At 33.4% G+C, this 21159-nt stretch overlaps 1 protein-coding gene and 1 pseudogene across 5 annotated transcripts in view; both read left to right on the forward strand.

Moving 5' to 3' along the window:
- Nucleotides 1–21159, forward strand: part of TRPC1 (transient receptor potential cation channel subfamily C member 1) — an 87864-nt gene that overhangs the window by 49268 nt on the left and 17437 nt on the right. For 4 of the 5 annotated variants that reach the window (XM_025050777.1, XM_025050779.1, XM_025050778.1 and 1 more), the window contains 3 exons: nt 509–863; nt 6952–7091; nt 8888–9031. In XM_025050777.1, the coding sequence (XP_024906545.1) occupies nt 509–863; nt 6952–7091; nt 8888–9031 (639 nt within the window). The remainder of the gene's footprint in view (nt 1–508; nt 864–6951; nt 7092–8887; nt 9032–21159) is intronic. The other variant, XM_006917450.3, reaches the window with a different exon arrangement.
- LOC112484314 lies at nt 11416–13634 on the forward strand (annotated as a pseudogene).

Here is a 21159-nt window from a genome sequence, read left to right on the forward strand (position 1 = left end):
GGCAGTTTTTCTTTGCTGCTACTCCTTGTTTCCATCACAACTTTGATTTGGTCACCAGAGAGATGAACAGAGCTTCTATCATCTATGCCATTTTTTTTCTCCCCTACATTTAATCTTTATAACAAGTTTATGAAGTAGATACTATTATTATCTCCATTTTATAGATAGGAAATTTGAGGCTTAGAGAGATTCAAATTTACTCAAGGTCATTTAATAAGTGGCAGAGCCTGGATTTGAATCTAGGTAATCTGGCTCCAGAGGTTATGCTCTTAACATCTACACGTGTAAGGAAATAAAAAGCTGTGTAGACTGTATAAAATTGGTTTTAAACTATTATTGTGTTTGTTTCACATGTTAGTATGGTCCCTGCACAAGGATGACATATAAATTAGTGAAGCATTGCATTTTTTTAGAAGAAAAAAAGCTATTAAAACTAAGTATCAATTAAATAATGGTATTATCAGATTCTATTTACAGGTTTTATTTTACTCTTTTTTTTTTTTTTTATGTGTGTATTTCTTTTCAGTTTGTCTCCCAGTCTAACTGCCAGCAGTTCCTGAACACTGTTTGGTTTGGACAGATGTCAGGTTACCGACGTAAGCCTACCTGTAAGAAGATAATAACTGTTTTAACAGTTGGTATCTTTTGGCCAGTTTTGTCACTTTGCTATTTGATAGCTCCCAAATCTCAGTTTGGCAGAATCATTCATACACCTTTTATGAAATTTATTATTCATGGAGCATCATATTTCACATTCTTGCTATTACTAAACCTGTACTCTCTTGTCTACAATGAGGATAAGAAAAACACAATGGGGCCAGCCCTTGAAAGAATAGACTATCTTCTTATACTCTGGATTATTGGTAAGTATTAAGTTCATTTGAAAGGTTTTGCCTTTATTTAGCCCATTAACGTTCCCTTGCTTGGTGGCATTATAAACATCTGTGTTCAATATGTAATTTTACACTGTTTGCACAGCAAGAATTTGAATACTTCCATGATCATTGAAGACTTAACTAACATTTTTGTAAAGAAAACATTCCTAAACTTGATGATAAGGAAACAGAGCTCTTATTTGATATTACTTAATTACATGGAAGTTTTTATCCATGTTAAAATGTTTTTATTCTTGGTCTCTAAAATTGTCCATGATTATTAAAACAGGAAAACAGATTTTGCTGATCATTGCTTTTTTGGCATAAGAGTATGAACCTATTCTCAGTATTTTAAAGTGTAATATATTTTATACTTGGTTGAATTTTAAGAGTTAACTATTTTGTTATATTATTAGTTCTCTTTTTGAGAACCTATGAACTTCTGTAGTTACATCTTCCCTGGTGACTCACTCTATAAATCAGTTCCTTGTAATGATAGCTAGATTACTTTAGAAATTACAGATTTTTAAAAAATATATGACATTTTATTTTATTAAAATTGTTTTTAATAAGTTATTATGTTATATAATAAATATTTTAAATGACCTTCTGCTGCCATCACCCTTTATTTGGTTGGGAGGGGGGAGGTGAGGGGTTGAGGTATAATCATATTGTCTATTTATGGACTTTTAATGACATCTGCTTTATTTCCCTCTGGATCTTCAACCCTGTTTTTAACCTCAGCACTTCCCATTTATCTTTCTACTATTTGCTATAGAATGAAATGATATTGAAATTTAGTCTTTTCAATGGTATAAAGCATATATGTTAATATGTTCTTGATTTTTTCAATTATTAAATAATTTGAGAAGAGTTAATGTACAATGTTCACTCTTAGTTTTCCTTCAGCTATAAAAATAATTTGCATATTTTAGGATTTTTATTTTTATCTGGAAATTAGTTAATTTCAAGTAACTTGATTTTAATCAGTGTTTTACTTTTAGCAGTATGTGACCCATGATACATTAATGTTTAAAATCAGATAGATGAAGTAAAAAGAATACACATCTAAACTCTGGGTTAAAGAGAATTAAATAATTTCTCCTTGTTAATTTTTCCTGTTTTCTGTGTTTCTGCTATTTTATCTAAAATTTAATATTTTACAAAATAATTTAGATTTTATCATATATAGTTCCAAATTGCATTGTTGTAGATCTTTCCAATGTAAAATTTGTTTATATTGTTATTTGAATAGGTTAAAAAATATTAGGCTGAAAGGCATCTCTCTATTCAAACTATTCCTGAAAGATTGTCATAAAGAAAATTTTACATTGTTTCATTATAACCTATTGTTTAAATGGTAGTGAGAAAGAAAGAATATTTTCTTTGTTTTGTAAATAAGGTTCAGTTTACGCAAGTCTGTACAGGAATCAAGTTGAAGTTATATTTCTTAGCAGTGAGTAGAAACTCATTGAACTCATACTGCTCTTTGGATAGCATGAATATGCTGCTGTCACTGCATTTCATAATGGTAAAACTATGGCTATTTCTTTTTAATCACATGGCCCTATTTTCAATAACATTATTGAACACATTTGCATGTGTGCACGCTCATGCACACACACACTATGATTAATTTTCTAACCATATTCTGCCTCAGTAGAAGAGTGCAACGTGAATTAAGCCAGTAAAATTCCTTGAATTATTTTACTTTTCTCAGCACAGCTTCTGCTTTAAAACTTTTAGATCTGAATAAACCCTGCTAAGGATGTCTTCTGAGCCTGTTATGTAATTAGATCACTCTGGGCTTCCTTAAATATATAGATCTGAATGTGCTCTGAGGAAACATGTAGGAATCGTTTGCCTGCTGTCTAAAGGCACTATTTGGTTCAATTTATTATTTCATGCAGTGAGCACAGTGACTTTTGACTCATAATGAATGACTTTTGTACATTAATTTCCTGTTTGTTTCCTTAGCCCTCCAGAAAAAAAGCAGGGTTGAATTATAAATAGCAAGGTAGGGAAAAATGAAACAATATGTTGATGAATGCACAACTATTGCTGGTTTCTTTTTACTTAACTTTTCACTGTTAGAATATAATAGGAAACTACTATAAAAATATATTTTTTTAAATGTTGTATACTTACCTTATCCAAGCACAAGCAGAGACAGATATGGCCCAATACTCATGGAGCTTATGGTCTAATTAAGGCAAAAAAAAAACCAAAAAAAAAAAAAACCACACATCCCCAAAACACAATTACTTGAGAGTCACACATATAAATTAAAAATCACAAATGAGCTAATTGCTACTAAGGGCATTTTGCTTAGTTGGGGAGATCAGAAAGACTATCTCGAGGAAGTAATAAATGAGCTAACATCTAAAGGATAAATAGGAGTCAACTAGGAGAATTGGAAGAGGAAAGTACTTCAGGCTGATATCAAAGTTACATTCAGAGGCTCCGTGGCAAAAGGAAGCATGGTACGTAGAAGAGACCGAATAAAGGCTGGAGCAAAGAGAGCAAGGGAAGAGGAATCAAGAAGAAGCTATAGAAATTGATGTTGCCCCAGACCCTGGACAACCTTATAGGCCATTTTAAGTAATTTTGACTATACTAAGAACAATGGAAAACCATTGAAGTTTTTAGGTATGTGACATGATCAGATTTGCCTTTTAAAAAGATCATTCTGGCTACAGTGTGGAAAATGGGTTGGGAGGGTAGGGCTGTGTCAAGAGTAGATGGAGAGAGACTGTAAGGAGGCTGTTGCAGTATTCCAGTGAATGCTGATGGAACCTTGGACTTAGGGTGGTTGTGATAGAAAATGAGAGAAAGGAACAGATTTGAGAGATATTTTACAAAGTAAAGCCAATAGGAAATGGAAATACATATTATGTGGGAGTGAGGGAGAAGGAGATGGAGATTATTAAGCAACATAGAAAGTTGTGAGGGATTTGTGAGAGAGTAGATCCTGAGCATGGTTTTGGATATGTTGAAATGGAAAAGCTTTCATGATATCCAAAAGAGATGTCAATCAGACTGTCGAATATCTAGTCTGGAGCTCAAGAGGAAGTCTAAGCTTGAGTTAACAATGTGTGAATTAACAATGTACATGAATGAGACACTAGAAAAAATATAAAATGAAAGAGAAGAAGACCTAGGAGTAAGCCTTGAAGAATCCCAAAATGATGAGATTACAGTTTATTAATGTTACTAATTCTAAAAAACAAAAACAAAAGGACCATAAAATATAATACATTGATTATGTAGTGATTGTATTGGTTATAATTATTTTATTCTTCCAATTCAATTAAGAGGTATGAAATACATCAACCGTATTAGCTTCATTTTGGTATGAGATGTTACACAGGAGAAACTACCTGATGCTGGCACTTACTACTCTTTCAGATGTCTGCTTTTTTTGATAAAAATCTCCAATTCATGTTGTAATTTTTGCCAAGAGTTACCTTTAGGTATAAAATTGAATTTAACAGAAATAAAATGCATATTTTACAAGCATCTTTTTTTGGTTTAATGTTTTAGTTTCATAGTGTTTAACTTAATAAAATGTAGACTATTGAGTTTAACATTTTCAGGTAATATTTATCTGTTCGTTTTATTTTTATTATTTTTTATTCCCACTCCCAGTACTCCTCCTGATCTGTTCATTTTAAAAAGAAATTCAAGTGGAATTTTTTTAAGTGTTTTCCTTGTCATATCTGAAAATATTTTTAAATGTTTTTTCTACATAAAATATAGGTACTTGTATAATTAAGATATTATGAACAGTTTTTGAAGAATGCTTCAGGTATTTCCCAGATGAATTATTCTGCCTACTGGTAAACCAGAAAACAATTCTGGTTGACTCAATTTGATCTTCACCCATATGTTATATTGCAGCACTCTATTCTTTGTTACTTTATAATCATTTAAAAAATATCTTAATGAAGGAATGTATCATAAAATTATCCTGGATTATATTGCTGTTCTCTGGAGTTCCTAGGAATATATAACTATGGAAGACCCTTTGGCCAAAAAAGAGGAAGGGGTTTTTGTTTGTTTGTTTGTTTGTTTTTTATTTGTGTATGTTTATTCACTTAGCAGTTTTTTTGAGAACCTACTATGTATCAGGCACTATTTAGGATATTTAGGACATTAGGTAATAAAACAAAGATTCTTACCCTTGAAGAGCTTACCTAAAGTGTGTGGGGGAGGTTGTGGGTGGGGGAGATAACTGATAATATAATAAGTAAACTATATCCAATGTTTAAAAGTGGTAAGTACTAAGGGAAAAGAAAGATAGAAGCAGAGTTGGGAGATTGTGAGTGGGGTAGCATGGGCTTTACGATTTTAAATAGGATGAAAGGGCAGGTGGTAGGCAAAGACGTGAAATGAGGGAGTTAGCCAAATGGGTATCTGGATGAGGAGCTTCCGCCCAGTGGGAAGCACCAGTGTAAAGGCCTGAAGTTAAGACTCTTGTGTTCAGAAAACAAGGAGTGAAGAGGCCTATGTGACTAGAGTGGTGTAAGGAAAGATTGATAGAAGAGGAGGTCAGAGAGGAGAGGTAATGTAGGGCCTTAGGCCATTGTAAGGAATTTGGTTCTGACTCTGAGTGAAATGAGCTATAAGGGAAGGTGCAGTACCCACTGCACAATCGGCAGTGGTGGTTTTGGGTTCTCACTGACATTAACATTCACAGGACAAAATGGCAGAAACCTGGCACCAGAAAGTACAGCATGTCAGCATGACAGCTTCAAATGTTGGCAGTTCTTACAAAAGTTTGGGGCTGCTTCTCAGCCTTATAGCGGGCACACTCAATTGTATGGAATGAGGCCATATGGATGGTTGGAGGCTACCCCAGCTAGAGAAACCTCAAATCTAGCAGGAACTATGTCTTATCAAGCCTAAGAGTATAGTTCCCACTACAGGCACACTCTTAAGAGAGATATCACAGAGAAGCTGAGGCCTGTGTTTCTCAACTGTTTTTATATCGTCTTAGCTGTGTATACCTTCAAAGTCTACGAGTTCACTCACAGCAAGTCCAGATGCAGTTCCAATCTGTGCTTATTTCTATAATGTTGAACACAGGTGTCCTTCCATATTTTTCTTAACATAGTATGTTTCCAAGGAAATCACTTTAATAGACAATAACATGAGGTTATGTTCCCATGGAGAAAAAGTTCTTAGCTGCAGTTAACCCTCTCAGAGTTACTACAGAGTTTTTAGGAGAGAAGTAACACTTGCATTTTAAAAGGGTTACTCTGTTGAGAATAGATTTCAGGGAGATTAGGGTAGAAGAAGGAGACTAGGCACGCTATATGTAATCCAGGCAAGAGAGGATGGTGGCTTGAAGGCGAAGTAGTGAGAAAGGTTAGATCCTAAATATATTTTGGAAGTAGAGCCGACAGTTTTGCTATTGCATTGAAGGTGTGGTTAAAAGAAATATGAGTCAAGGATGATTCAAGGACATTTGGATCGAGCAAATAGAAGGATGGAGTTGCCATCAGCTGAGATGGGGGAGTCTTCAAGTGCAGTGAATTTGAGGGCAGAGATTAGGAGTTCAGTTTGGACATTTTAGTATGTCTAGTTGGAGACATAGAGTAGCCAACTACCTATATAAGTTGAATTTAAAAGGGAGATTTAGAGATATTAATTATTATATAAATACAGGTTGAGTTTAGAGATGGAAATTTGAAAGTCTACTGCATAAGTGGTGTTTAAAGCCATTAGACTAGACGGAATGAGGTCACCATAGGAGTGAGTGTAGATAGAGAAAAGGATCAGGGACTGAGCTCTGTGTGTGTGTGTGTGTGTGTGTATGTGTGTGTGTGTGTTTAGCATCGATTTATTTTCTTACACTTATTTGACCTCACTTATTAAAATCCCTCTCTGGGATTTTATTGTCATATGAAACTTAAGGTTATTTTCTTTCAAATTTTGAGAATTTTTTACTGAAGTTATTTTTTTCTTCTGAATGAAACTATAGCTGATGCAAGTGTTATTTAATACTTAAAGTATTATTTTGTTTTATTTTTGGATTAAGAGAATTATCTGATTTTTTCTTCCTTATTTTTAGGGATGATTTGGTCAGACATTAAAAGACTCTGGTATGAAGGGTTGGAAGACTTTTTAGAAGAATCTCGTAATCAACTCAGTTTTGTCATGAATTCACTTTATTTGGCAACCTTTGCCCTCAAAGTGGTTGCTCACAACAAGGTGACTATTAACTATGTCAATTGGAGGTACAAATGAAGTTTGTTTAGGAAAAACCTGAGATTTTTAGCTACCTAACTCAGAGTTAACTTTGGCTCAAATCTATATCTGATGTGTTTTTATTTTAAACCTATCCTTGTACAAGGGAATAGTACAGTGTTTCCTTCCTTTCCAATAGTTGGAAGGATGTTAATTACCTTTCAATGTTGGTTACTTGTTAATACCAGGCACCATGATTGATACTTGTTATACTTTATCTCATTTTATCCTCACAGGGACTCTATGAGACAGATGTCCTTATTCCTATTTTGCTAATAAGGAAAATGAAGCTCAGTAATACTAAGTAACTTGTCCGAGACCACACAATAAGAAACCAAGACCGGATTTAAATCCAGGTCTGTTTAGGCATTTTCTTTCTACCAAATGCCAATTCCTTATATCTGAGCCAGGTTTATTTACTTCATTAACCTGTATATACTTAAAATGAAAACATAAACTTACTTAAATTGATTAGCGTTAGATATTTTTACATCTGCCAGAAAAGAGGTTTATCTGAATGGAATCCATTATATAATGTTTTACACATTCTAAATCATGATTATTATGTTATACAGCTTAAAAAGTGGTTACTGTATATGTAATTATTTTTCTGATGCCTATATTTTTAAATTTAGAATTGACAAAAATCTAGCCTTATAGACATCCTACAATTTTACTTTTATAAAGCTTTAAGCTACCCCAAGCCCAGAAAAGGCAATGGATTTTATGTTAACTATCTTTGTTTAAACCTTGAGTTTAGCATTCTTCTGAGGTGTCACATTCAAGGAACTAAAAAATATGATATTTTCTGGGTTTTTTTTTTACTAATTTATAGACTTTAGAGAAAGCAAACTGGTTATCCTTACATCATTTTACTTTATTAAAAAAAAACCCTCTATTTATTTAAGTAATTGGTAGTATGGAATATGTTTGTTAGGTATGTTCAATACCCAGAGTTGCAAAATTACTAAGAAAATAAAAATTGCTCATATATAGATATATGATTCAATAAAGAGATTGAGGGTAGTTGTTTTTTTTTTTTTTTTGGTTTTTTGTTTGTTTGTTTTTTGTTTTTGTTTTTTTTCTAGCTGGTCTCTTTAGTTCTAGAAGTGGGATTCCTAGATAATTTATTATCCAAACCAGGATTTTTTGAGAGTGAAAGGGGACAGATGCTATTAATTATTATGCTAGGAAAACTGGTATATAATCTGTGACTATCCCAGGCAATTGGAACATGTGGCCACTCTACGTCTAGGGATAACAATGCACTCTTTTTCTTGGTATTTAGAAGGGAGAAGAATCTCTATAGTTTGTTCTAGAATCCTGAGTTAGAGGCTAGGTTAATTTAATATGATAGCTTATTAATTGACATGCAAAGGTACGTAAGTTTGTGTTGTGGAATTTAAAGAAAACTAACAAACATTTCATTCATAAAAAGTTTAATGACAGTTTTTTAGTATATGTGCTGCCGAAATGAGCACTAATGACAATTTTTTTAATTGTTTAATTTTTTAAAACCTAAGAATTTCTGAGAAAACCATATATAGAGTAAGCGATATTGCCTCATCTCTGTAGGAATCTTTTATTTAATTAAAACAATGTTATTTTTATTAAAAGAAGAGAACTTTATAAAACATAAATAGAGATCTCTCACAAAGAGGGAGTCATAATTAAAATAGTTTTTTTAAATCAGAATGTTTGTTTTTATATTCCTAAATTGAGAGAGCTATTTACCTTTGGCTTTTTCTTTCTAACCTTAGTTTCATGATTTTGCTGATCGGAAGGACTGGGATGCATTCCATCCTACACTGGTGGCAGAAGGGCTTTTTGCATTTGCAAATGTTCTGAGCTATCTTCGTCTCTTTTTTATGTATACAACAAGCTCTATCTTGGGTCCATTACAGGTAAATAATTAAAATTTCTTTTTTTTTAATTTTATTATTTTTAAGTATATAGTACATTGGTTAGACATTTATATAGTTTATAAAACAATCTCCCTAATTGCTCCTTCTCTCCTCTGGTTTTCCACCTAGCCAATATATTAATGCTAACTGCATGCTCTGTGCCATGCCCCCATCCCTGTGACCATCTGTCAGCTAATTTGTACTTCTTTAACCCTTCACCCCATTCTCCCAGCCCCCCAAACTCCCTCCCCTCTGTCTGTTACCAAATTTTCCTCTATATTAGTGAGTCTGTTTTTGATTAGTTTGTTCTTTTTGTTCCTTAGATTTCACTTATGAGTGAAATCAAATGATATTTACTTTTCTCTGTCTGACTTATTTCACTCAGCATAATAACTTCTAGGTACATCCATGTCGTTGCAAATGAGAGGATTTCTTTTTTTTTTATGACTGAGTAATTTTCCATTGTATATATGAACCATAACTTCTTTATCCAATCATCTGTTGTTGGGCATTTAGGTTGCTTCCATATATTGACTATTGTAAATTGTGCTGCCATGAATACTGGGGTGCCTAGATCTTTATAAATTATTGTTTTGATTTTCTTTGGATAAATACCCAGAAGTACAATTGCTGGGTCAAAAGGTATATCCATTTTTAATTTTGAGCAAACTCCAGACTGTTTTCCCTAGCGTCTGTACCGATTTGCAATCCCACCAACAATGTATGAGGGTTCTCTTTTCTCCACATCCTCGCCAATACTTGTTCTTTGCTTTATCAATGATAGCCATTCTGACGGGTGTCAGGTGATAGCTCATTGTGGTTTTAATTTTCATTTCTCTGATGATTAGTGACCTTGACCATCTTTTCATATGTCTGTTGGCCATCTGTATTTCCTCTTTGGAGAAGTATCTGTTCAGGTCTTCTGCCCATTTTTTAATTGTATTGTTTGTTTTTTTCTTGTTGAGTTGTATGAGTTCTTTATATATTTTGGATATTAACCTCTTATTAGATGTATCATTAGTGAATATCTTCTCCCAATCAGTCGATTGTCTTTTTATTTTGTTGATAGTTTCCTTTGCTGTACAAAGTTTTAGTTCAATGTAGTCCCATTTGTTTATTTTTTCTTTTGTTTCCCTTGCCCTAGAAGATATATCTGAAAAGAAATTCCTGTTACCAATATCAAAGAGCTTACTGCCTATGTTTTCTCCTAGAAGTTTCATGGTTTTAGGTCTTACATTTAAGTCTTTAATCCATTTTGAGTTTATTCTTGTATACAGTGTAAGAAGGTGGTCCAGTTCCTTTTCTTTTTTCTTTTTGCATGTATCTGTCCAATTTTCCCAGCACCATTTATTGAAGAAACTATCTTTACCCCATTGTATAGTCTTACCTCCTTTGTCATATATTAAGTGAGTGTATAAGCATGGATCTATTTCTGAGTTCTCTATTCTCGTCCATTGATCAATGTATCTGTTTTTATACCAGTAGCATGCTGTTTTGATTACTGTAGCCTTTTAGTATAGTTTGATATCGGGTAGGTGATACCTCCAACTTTGTTCTTCCTTCTCAAGATTGCTGTGGCTGTTCAGGGTCTTTTGTGGTTCCATATAAATTTTAAGATTATTTATTCTAACTCTGAAAAATGCCATTAGTATTTTGATAGGCATCGAATTGAATCTATAGATTGCTTTGGGTAGTATGGCCATTTTAATAATGTTGATTCTTCCTACCCATGAGCATGGTATATGCTTCCATTTATTTGTATCTTCTTCAATTTCTTTTTTCAATGACTTAGAATTTTCTGAGAACAGGTCTTCTACTTCCTTGGTTAATTTGATTCCCAGATATTTTATTGTTTTCAATGCAATTGTAAATGGGATTGTTTTCTTAATTTCTCTTTCCGAAAGTTCATCATTGGTGTATAAAACTGCCACTGACTTCTGAATATTTATTTTGTAACCTGCTACTTTAGTGAATTCGTTGATCAGTTCTAACAGTTTTTTGGTGGACTCTTTAGGGTTCTCTATATATAGTATCATGTCATAAAGAACATTTGTTAGATGTCATTATTATTACATCTTTCTACTTGTCAACAGGAACATTGTTCTTTTATTGTGTTAAAGCTAAACTTTGCTTTTGAAAATAATTAACAATTTAAAGGACACAATGTGTTCATTTGCTTTGCTTCTGGTTGAATGATAATAATTTGCTTTCAAGTATTCAGGTATTACTTTTAAGAATTACTAAACTGTGGTCCATTGTCCCTCTTCCCCCAGTCCATAGACATATATGTGTTTTAAATATAGTTATGCTTCAGACTTTACAAGGACATAAAAATCTGCTTTTTACCAAAATGAATTGCACATTTAAAGTTTTAAGCGATAAATATGAGAGAGGTATTATGCAAACAATGTATACTTCATGATGATTTTGAAAATGTGTAATTTTGTTTAATAAGTATTAAACAAATATTTAATAAATATTATTTTGTTTAATAAATATTAAGTGAAGTAAGTTGGAAAAGTCCCATTTTTAGAGCTAAAAAATTTCATAGAGTTCATGCTGTCCAACTTTATGCTGTATAGTACTTTATAGTTAACGAAATAAAGCTTTTGAGATGGTATGCGATTTGTTCAAAGTACTATGATTATTATACATGAGAGTACAGAACTAAATTCTGAGTCTCTTTACACTAAAGAAAGGAGTCATAATTGGTTGCATTTATCCCCCACAGATTTTAGTAGTTGATTATTTTTAATAGGTGGGTGGCTCTACATATACTCTAATTTATCTTATAAGTCTGAAAATCTGAGCAATATTTATTTTTCCTTGATAAGTCAAAATTTACTAACAATTTAGAGTCTCATTTATATTTTTAAAGGAAATATTTTAAATAAAAGGCATAATTACCTTCTCCAGAAATATGTAAATAAAATATGTAAGAAAAACCTGATTTGATTTGGCTCGTGCTATCATCCTGCAACAGTGTTTCCTGAAGTGTGACCCACTTAACCAGGTCCTGTGAGATGCTCAGACTGAAATAAGTTGGGACACACTGCATTTCACATACCTCCTTTGGGAATTCACAATGCACGTTATCACATTAAAGCCTATAAGAAAGAAAGAAAGAAATGTGTCTAACCTGTTCAAACTATCATTAATTAAAATTCATTTAATGTCATACCCATTTTTCATAAAATAGGCTCAGATTCTATTTTTCTCCAAAACATAGAATGTGAAACACTGGTTTAGGCCATCTCTTATTTTGATTTAATTTTGCCACTAATATTTTCTATGAATATTTTAATCAAGAGTCAATGGTATTTGAGGGTGGCTCCATAGTGTAGTGATTAGCACGTCTGCTTTACACGCAGAAGGTCCTAGGTTCGCACCCCAGGTGGAGCCATGAACTATATACCCAGGTGTGCCAGGCCCTGGGTGCGTGCCGCAAGTGCATGGGAGGTGACGCCCCTCCTTCAGAGATCCAGTTCAGAGATCCAGTTCTTAAGGGGATACGGCAACATCCATAGGTCAGGGGTGGATGTTGAGGGGTCAGGAATTAAAGAGAGGAAAAAAAATAGTGGTATTTTTACATGCACGTTTATTTTCTTTTTAAGTGAAAAACTGATGATGTTACTAAGTTTTTATACTGGAAATTTCTTTATAAATTTCTGTAGGATAAAAAACGGATAAAGCGTATTAGTGAATTATCTATTTGTTTTTCTTAAAACCATTGATTCAGGTCTTCTTGACTTACTTTCTTACCAAAAGAACTATAAATGTATATACAAATACTGCATTTGTCATTTCAGCTGTCATATGTGTTTTTCAACTCCAGCAGGGTAATTTATATTGTTCTGATAGTCTTAGAACTAACAAATTTGTCAGGCCAACAAATATTTATGGTGTTCTTATTTTTTAAAAATGTCTGCAGGTTAATCATAATATATGTTTAAATATTATGATCTAGTCCAGAAAATGATTTTTTAAAAGTTATCTTTATTGATAAGCATGTTTGCCACTCAAAAGTTAAGAATGCAAAGACTCACCTGAAGTGGAGGAGAGGTGCTCTAGTTGCTCTCCAAACTCTTGGTTATGGAATATTTGGCTTATCCTGGTGTATGCAGCTTGGCTTTGGCAATTGTTTGTGGCATGTGCTGGAGTGGGATCATTACACTTTGAGATGATCCCCAAAAGCTCAGTGAGTGAGACAGACAGACTAGAACTAAAGCAAGCATCTTAGGAGAGAGTGGGAAGTACAAAATGATTCTTGTGGTTCGAAGTGACTTAAAGATGAAAAAAAGAGTAAGTGGTTGCCCAGTGCTTTTATGCTGCTGTTTCTGCCTACAAGCAGATTCAAAGGAGAAAGCCTGAATTGCTCAAACAACAGGAATGTTGTAAACAACCCAAAGTGGTGGTCAAAGCCCCTGATGAAGAAACTCTGGTTTAATTATTGATCCATGCAAAAATTCTGGGACCGACTGTAAATTTAATCCAAGATGCTGGACATATTCAGATTGCACGAGGCTCTCAAACTGTCCTAGGGATTGGGCCAGGACAAGCAGACTTAATTGGCAAAGCCACTGGTCACCTAAAACTTTACTAAGTGGAATTTTGTATTATGATGGTCTTACCACCACAAGAGTTTGAAACTGTCAACTAACTGTTGATTATCTGTGCAAATCTTCTCAGAAAGAAGGTTGTCTGCCATTTTTAGTGTGTGATTGTTTCTCATGGTTGCAGACTCCTTGCTCCAAGTCATTATGTCAAGTCTGCAGGAAGGAGAAAAGCAGAGGGCAAATGGCGGAAAGCATGGGCCAGCTGTCTTTCTCTTTTTATCAAGAGAACAATCATTTTAAAATTCTTCCACTTGTAACTTATTGGCCAGAATTTGGTCACATGGCTATTTGTAGCTACAAGGTCTGAGGAGATGATTACTTTTAATTAGCATATTGTCCCTCAGGAAATTAAGGTCTGGTTAGTCAAGAAGAGGGCAAAAAACTGACATTGAATCTGTAGTCACATTTTCAGGCTTTTACTTAAGAAGTTTTCAAATAAAGACATTTGTTTTCTAGTGTAATAGTAACATGATAGATTTGTATTACATAACGTTGCCAAAGTATTCTAGAATAATTTTATGTGTAAAATTTATAATACATGTTTTTACATTTTATTTATAAATAAGCAACAAAATTAAAAGAGTAATCCAGTTATAAATGTAAAACTAAGAGAAATGGGGAAAGAAAGTTGACAATAAGTTAACTACTTTAGCAAAAGTGCAACTTTTTTCCTTTACGTATATAACCTATTTCAGATATTTTTATATGATTATTATAGTTTGTTCAGTTTGTCCCCATTTACTTACATTTTTTTCCTTCCTAATCTTTGCAGATTTAGAAATTAACAGACTTTCATTTTAACTAATTATATAACCTATAGTAGGGATACAGATCTCTCCTTTAGTTAGAATGACCACATTTTATCATCCAAATGTATGTACTTTGGAAAATGAAAAGGATGCTGTTAATTACTAAGTTTGGATGATAAGTGTAAACTATAACAGTCCTAGGCAAATAAAGGCCATAGGACTAGCCTATGGTGGAATATATAAAATGATCCTGTATTCAGCGGTGATTGAATCCTTTATCCTAGCACTTGATATTTTTACAACTATTAAATTAGTGACTTATGTTGTAGGTAGACTTTGAAAGGGGCCTTCTACAATCTGGCCCTACTTACTTTCTATCCATCTCTCACTACACTTACTCTTGTCTCTTCCTGAAATAGTTCATCTGGTAAAGACCAGTCACTAATCTCACACAGGTCCTGTGCTTTTCCGCTTCCATGTCATTGTTTATGTCATTACTCTGTTTAGAATGTCCCAGCCATATCCTCTACTTGTTGAAATTTTCTAATTTAACAAGCATTTATTGAGTGCCTGGTAGGTACTGGATGCTGGGAATACTAAAATGGACAAGCTACAATCTCTCCTTATGGAGGTCATAGTTCACTGAGAGTGACAAGTAAGCCAGTGATATTTAGAATGGTAAATGCTATAATAGAGAGCTCAGAGAAAGGACACTCACTTCAGTCTAAGGCATCAGAGAAGACTTCCCAGAAGAGATGACTCTGGAATTAAGCATTGAAAGATGAGTAGAAAGGAGGTGGGTATAGGGCATTCCAGGGAAAGGGAACACGTGCCAGCTTTAGTGTCCCCTTCACTAGAAAATCTAGTCCTACGCTCCTACTCCCATGTGAATGCTTAACTTTATCCGGTGAACTTAATACTTGGAACCTCTAATGAGCACTTCCCAAAGCTTGTTTTAATTGTAAGACAATTTAAATTTAGTTTGCCTTAAATTGTAAGTTATGTTGTTTCAACTATATTAAAAATTGCTTGAGGATGGAGAATTTTCTCATCTGCACTTTACTCAATGCGTTGCCATAATAGTTAATGAATTTTCATTGAAAACTGGTGCTGACTCACATGAGAAAAGAAAAAAAGCTGATGGAGAAATAGGGCTATATCCTAGCTGTAGCTGTAGCTACATTATTCAAAATAATAATAGCAACTAACATTTATTGGAATTTTGTGTGGACCAGGCACCATGCTAAATGTTTTCCATTTACTTAGTCCTCATCAGAACCTTTGTTAATTTTTTTCATTTTACAAATGGGGACTCTAAGGAATTAGGATTTTTGTCTGACTCCAGAGGCCTCCTGCTTTTATGAAGAATCAGCAAATATAAGAGTCATGGTTGGGCATAAATCAGTACTTTTATATGTTTTAACAAAGGCATGAAGATAGAATCATAAATAATGCTGGTAGTAGTAATAATAACTGAACATTTGAGTCCTTACTATGGATACTGTTCTAGGATCTTTATTAACATTTATTACCTCATTTGATCCTCATAACCATTCTAAGAGGCAGACTCTTTTATTTCCATTTTATAGAGGAAGAAACTGAGATATAGAAATATTAAGTAACTTGAACAAGGTCACACAGCTGGTAAGGAGCAGAACTGGGATTCTAACCCAGGTGGTTTGGCTCAGAGCTAATGGTCTTAACTGCTCTGCTCAGTTGCCTCTCTGTTTTCTATGCTACAGAGTAATATGCTTCTTCCCTAGGTTTTGTGTACAATACTTCTGTGGGTGGACTTTAATAATTTATAGATTTTTAAAATCCTTCCTCATTTATTTACGTGTTTCAAATGAATTAAACAACCTTTAACATTGGTACTTGGTTGATTAGGCAGAAAAGAAAGACAAGACTACACAGCTTAGGTCAAAATCTTGCTCCATAATTTATTGTTACTTCATCCCTGTTAGTCTGGGGTTCTGTGTCCTTTGTTGTTAGGATTAAATGGGTCAGTGTATATAAGAGGCATAGCAGAGTATCTGACACATGATGGGCTTTACATAAATGATTAGATTCATTCCTCCATTACCTTTGTAGTTAGCAAGGTAACTGTGGCAGACCTGAAAAATACTACAAGAAAACTTGGAAAGTGAGTGGAGTGTTTGGCACATGAGTGCATACTTTATTCCTACTGAATTATTTGGCTTTACTGGATAGTTGTTAGATTTAATTTAGTAGCCTGTGTAACATAAATGGCATGTTGTATTCATTCGTAATGAGTAAAGAGTGATTTCAGGTGTTTTGCATTTGAGGGATAGATGTTTTTCTTTTAAGAAGCATAGAATGTTAGAGCTAGAGGAAAACTTACAAGTCATGTAGTCTAGGGATTCTCAAACTGGTGAGGCTGCAGAATCACCAGGGGAGCAAGTGAAACCTACATCTTCGAGTCTCGTTCTCACATATACTGATTATATGATTGGGGTAAAGTCTAGTAAATTTTTAATAGCATATAGGTGAGAGTCTGATGTAGCATTTGGTCATCCCTTTTATAGGTCAGGAAACTAAGGTCCAACTCACACAATGTTAGAAAAAAGACTTGGCATAACATGTTAGTTAACAGTTTCATCTTTTTTGGATATTTATTCACATATTAATTCAACAAGCCCTGCTATGTGAGGGAATTGTGATGTGAGAACTAAATCCTTCTTAATTGTACCCAGCCCCATATTTTTAATGGGAGAGCTAAGATAAAAACCAGAAAGTGGTTTTAGAAAAGCACTTGCAAGGAGTTAGAAGCAAGAATTCAATTCTACCTCTGCCATCTATTAGTTCTGTTACTCTGAGCAATTCACTAAATCTGAGCTTCAGTTGTCACTTGGAAAAATAGAGATAATACTAGCCTTCTCCACCTTGCAGGGTAAATAAAAATATGTGATACCTCTTGGAAAGTGGTAGAGTTAGATAAAAAGGCATATAAAAAGTAATTATATATTCAACATTTTAATTGATATGCCAGGCTCTGGAGCTTACTAGCATTGTCCTGTCCTTAAAGAATACTAGAAAAGATAAACTTAAATATTAGTCTAAAGTGAAAAATACTATTTCAGAGATTACATACAAAGTACTTTGGAGCATGACTGAGGGGGTGCCAGGAGAGACTTAGGTAAGCTTCTTAGAGGAGATGACATTTCATCTGGGCCTCGAAGGGATAAGAAGCTTGCCCAGCAAAGAACAAAGGGAGAAGACCGGATATCCTTTGTTGAACTATGAATTGCAGTTGGGGAGAAAAAGATAGGCTGGGCTAGGCTCTGAAGGTCTCTGTGCCAGGAATTTGAATGTTATCACACATGCAAAGGAAGTTTTGAGCATGAATGACTTGATTCGATAGAACTTTTAGACAATTATGTCTTTTTCTGGAGAAAGATTTGAAAGAATGACTAGAAGTTGTCATTATTATTGCTTCCTTTTGTCAGCATGGTTTTGCTGTTCTATACAGTGCTCTGTATAGGAGGCTTTTTACCTCTGTTAGATTATTTCCTAGGGATAAGTCTTCAGTAATATTAATACATCAGAAGATGTGATCCTTATAGTGCCTCAGTACTTCCATTCCTTTGCAAAAAGATGTGTGAATTTTCAATCACATAAGCAATGTAAAAGCACACTGTTTTGACACATTAGTAGCATTTGTTACACTATCTTAGTAGTTTTTTTGTTGTTGTTGTTATACTATTTTAGTAGTTTGCTTTAATTTCCATTTTTCTGATTACTAGGAAAGATGTACATGTTCTTCTCTGTGTATTAGTATTAACTACTGTGTAAATTTCAGTATTGATATTTTAATTACGTTTCTCTTTTCTTAATGTTCATATTTCTCAAGTAAAATTGCTAATAAGTTTTAAATGAGTAATATTTAAGAAAGTGTTATTATTTTTACAAATAAATAAGCCTTATAATCTTTTTCAGACTAAAATAAATGTACTATTTTTAATGTTTGCCTTTCATGTGAATGGTTAGTATGTTCTTCAAGCCCATCTTCACCTCAGTGATATGCACTGTAGCTACTTTTGGTTCTTCCATTTTATATAAAAACTAATATCATGCTTTTAAAGAACAAGTCATAAAGTTTGTATTTTTTTATTTTAATACTATATTTAACCCTATTTAATATATAATCAAGAAAAAACTATTAATAATGTGCTTTGCTTTTCCCTCCATACTACATCTTCAAAATCTGATATGTATTTTACATTTACAATGTATCTAAATTCATAGTGGCCACATTTCAGTTGCTCAGTGGCCACATGTGGCTAGTGGCTACTCTATTGGACAACAACCCTAAGGTGTATCTTTGGAAACTACTAGTTAGACCTTAGGGACATCCACATCTCTCTACTACATGAGAGTTTAGGCTTGAAATTAATTGTTATAGATGAATTTGATGTTGATTGTTTTTTTTAAATTTATTTCTTATTAAATTTATTGGGGTGACATTGGTTAATAAAATTATATAGATTTTAAGTGTATGATTCTATAACACATCCACCTAAAGTCAAATCTTCTGTCACCATATATTTGACTCCCTTCACCCTTTTCTACCTCCCCTTTCTTCCCTTTCCTCCCATTCCAAAATCACAATGAAGTGGCACCTCGTTGTGATTTTGATTTTTATTTCCCTTAAAGCTAGTGAAGTTGAGCATCTTTTCATTTATCTGTTGGCCATTTGTGTGTCTTCTTGGGAAAAGTATCTGTTCAAGTCCTCTGCCTATTTTTTAATTGGATTGTTTTTTTTTGTTGTTGAGTTACATAAGTTGTTTATATATTTTGGAGGTATTGTTTGCAGATATATTCTCCCATTTGGTCAGTTTTTTTTGCAGTTGTTGTTGATGGTTTCTTTTGCTGTGTAGCTTTTTAGTTTGATACAGTCTCATTCATTTATTTTTGCTTTTACTTCCCTTGCCTTTGGGGTCAAATCCATAAAATCTTCTCTGAGACCAAGGTCCATAAGTTTAGTATTTATGTTTTCTTATATGTATTTAATTGTTTCAGGTCCTATATTTAGATCTTTGATCCATTTTGAGTTAATTTTTGTATATGATGTCAAGTAGTATAGTTTCATTCTTTTTCATGTGGCTTTCTAATTTTCCCAGAACCATTTATTGAAGAGGTTTTCTTTTCTCCATTGTATGTTTTTGGCTCCTTAGTTGCGCATATACATGTAGGTTTATTTCTGGACTCTCAATTCTGTTCCATTGGCCTCTATGTCTGTTTTTCTGCCAATACCATGTTATTTTGATTATTGTCACTTTATAGTATAATTTGAAGTCAGGGATTATGATATCTCCAGTCATGTTGTTTTTCTCAGGATGGCTTTGGCTATTCAGGATCTATTGTGATTCCATACAAATCTAGTGATTTTTTTTGTTCTATTTCTTTAAAAAATGCCATTGGGATTTTGATAGCGATTGCATTGAATCTGTATATTGCTTTGGGTAATATGGCTATTTTAACTATTTTCATTCTTCTAATCCATGAACACAGAATGTCTTTTCATTTCTTTGTGTATTCTTCAGTTTCTTTTAATAATGTCTTATAATTTTCAGCATATTGGTCCTTTACATGCTTTAAGTTTATTCCTAGATATTTTATTCTTTTTGTTGCAATTGCAAAAAATTGTTGTTTTCATTTCTTTTTCGGAAATTTCATTGTTAATAGATAGGAACACAGTGGATTTTCATAAATTGATTTTGTATCCCGCAACTTTACTGTATTTGTTTATCATATTGTTGTTTTTCACCAGCTTTATAGAAATATAATAGACAATTAGCTGTTCATATTTACATTGTACAATTCAGTGAGGATCTTTTTTCAGTTATATTTGGCTACAATATTAGTTTCATTTGTACAGCATAATGACTAGAGATCTATATAACTCACAAAGTGATTACCCCACTAAATTTAGTACTCCTCTTCCCCTCTATATAATTATTACAACATTACTATTTTCCTTATGCTACACTTTATATGTCTATGTCTGTTTTCTAACTATCCATTTGTACTTCTTAATCCCTTTGCCCTTTTTCACCATCTGCACAATCCCCCGACCGTTTAGTAGCCCTCAAAATATTCTCTGTATCTATGAGTTTGTTTCCGTTTTTGTTTTTGTTTGTTTTGCTCTTTAGTTTCCACATGTATGTGAAATCATGTGGCATTCAGCACAATACCCTCTAGGTCCATCATGCAATATCTTTTTCCATCCCTTCCTTTCAGTCTGTGTGTGTCTTTTTTTTTATAATAATATTTTTTAATTAAGTTCATTGGAGTAACTGGTTAATACAATTATATAATTTTCAGATGTATATTATAAATTGACATCTGTATATTCTATTGTGTATTTACCACCCAAAGTCCAGTTTCCTTAGCTCCATCTATTTGATCCCCTTTACCCACTTTACCCTCTCCCACCCACCTATATTTGACCCCCTTTAACCGTCTACTTATGCCCTCCTCCCTCACCCCTACCCTCTGGTAACCACTAGTCTATATTCTATGTCCATGAGTCTCTGTTGGTCCTGTTCATTTGTTGCTTTTAGGTTTGTATCCCACATATAAGTGATATCATGTGACTTTCAACCTTTTCTATTGGGCTTATTTCGCTTAGTATGATTATTTCAAGATCCATCCATGTTGTTGCAAATGGCAGTATTTCATCTCTTCTTATGGCTGAGTAATATTTCATTGTATATATGTACCACAGCTTCTTTAGCCAATT

The sequence above is a fragment of the Pteropus alecto genome, unplaced genomic scaffold (assembly GCF_000325575.1).
Source record: "Pteropus alecto unplaced genomic scaffold, ASM32557v1 scaffold75, whole genome shotgun sequence".
NCBI lineage: Eukaryota > Metazoa > Chordata > Mammalia > Chiroptera > Pteropodidae > Pteropus > Pteropus alecto.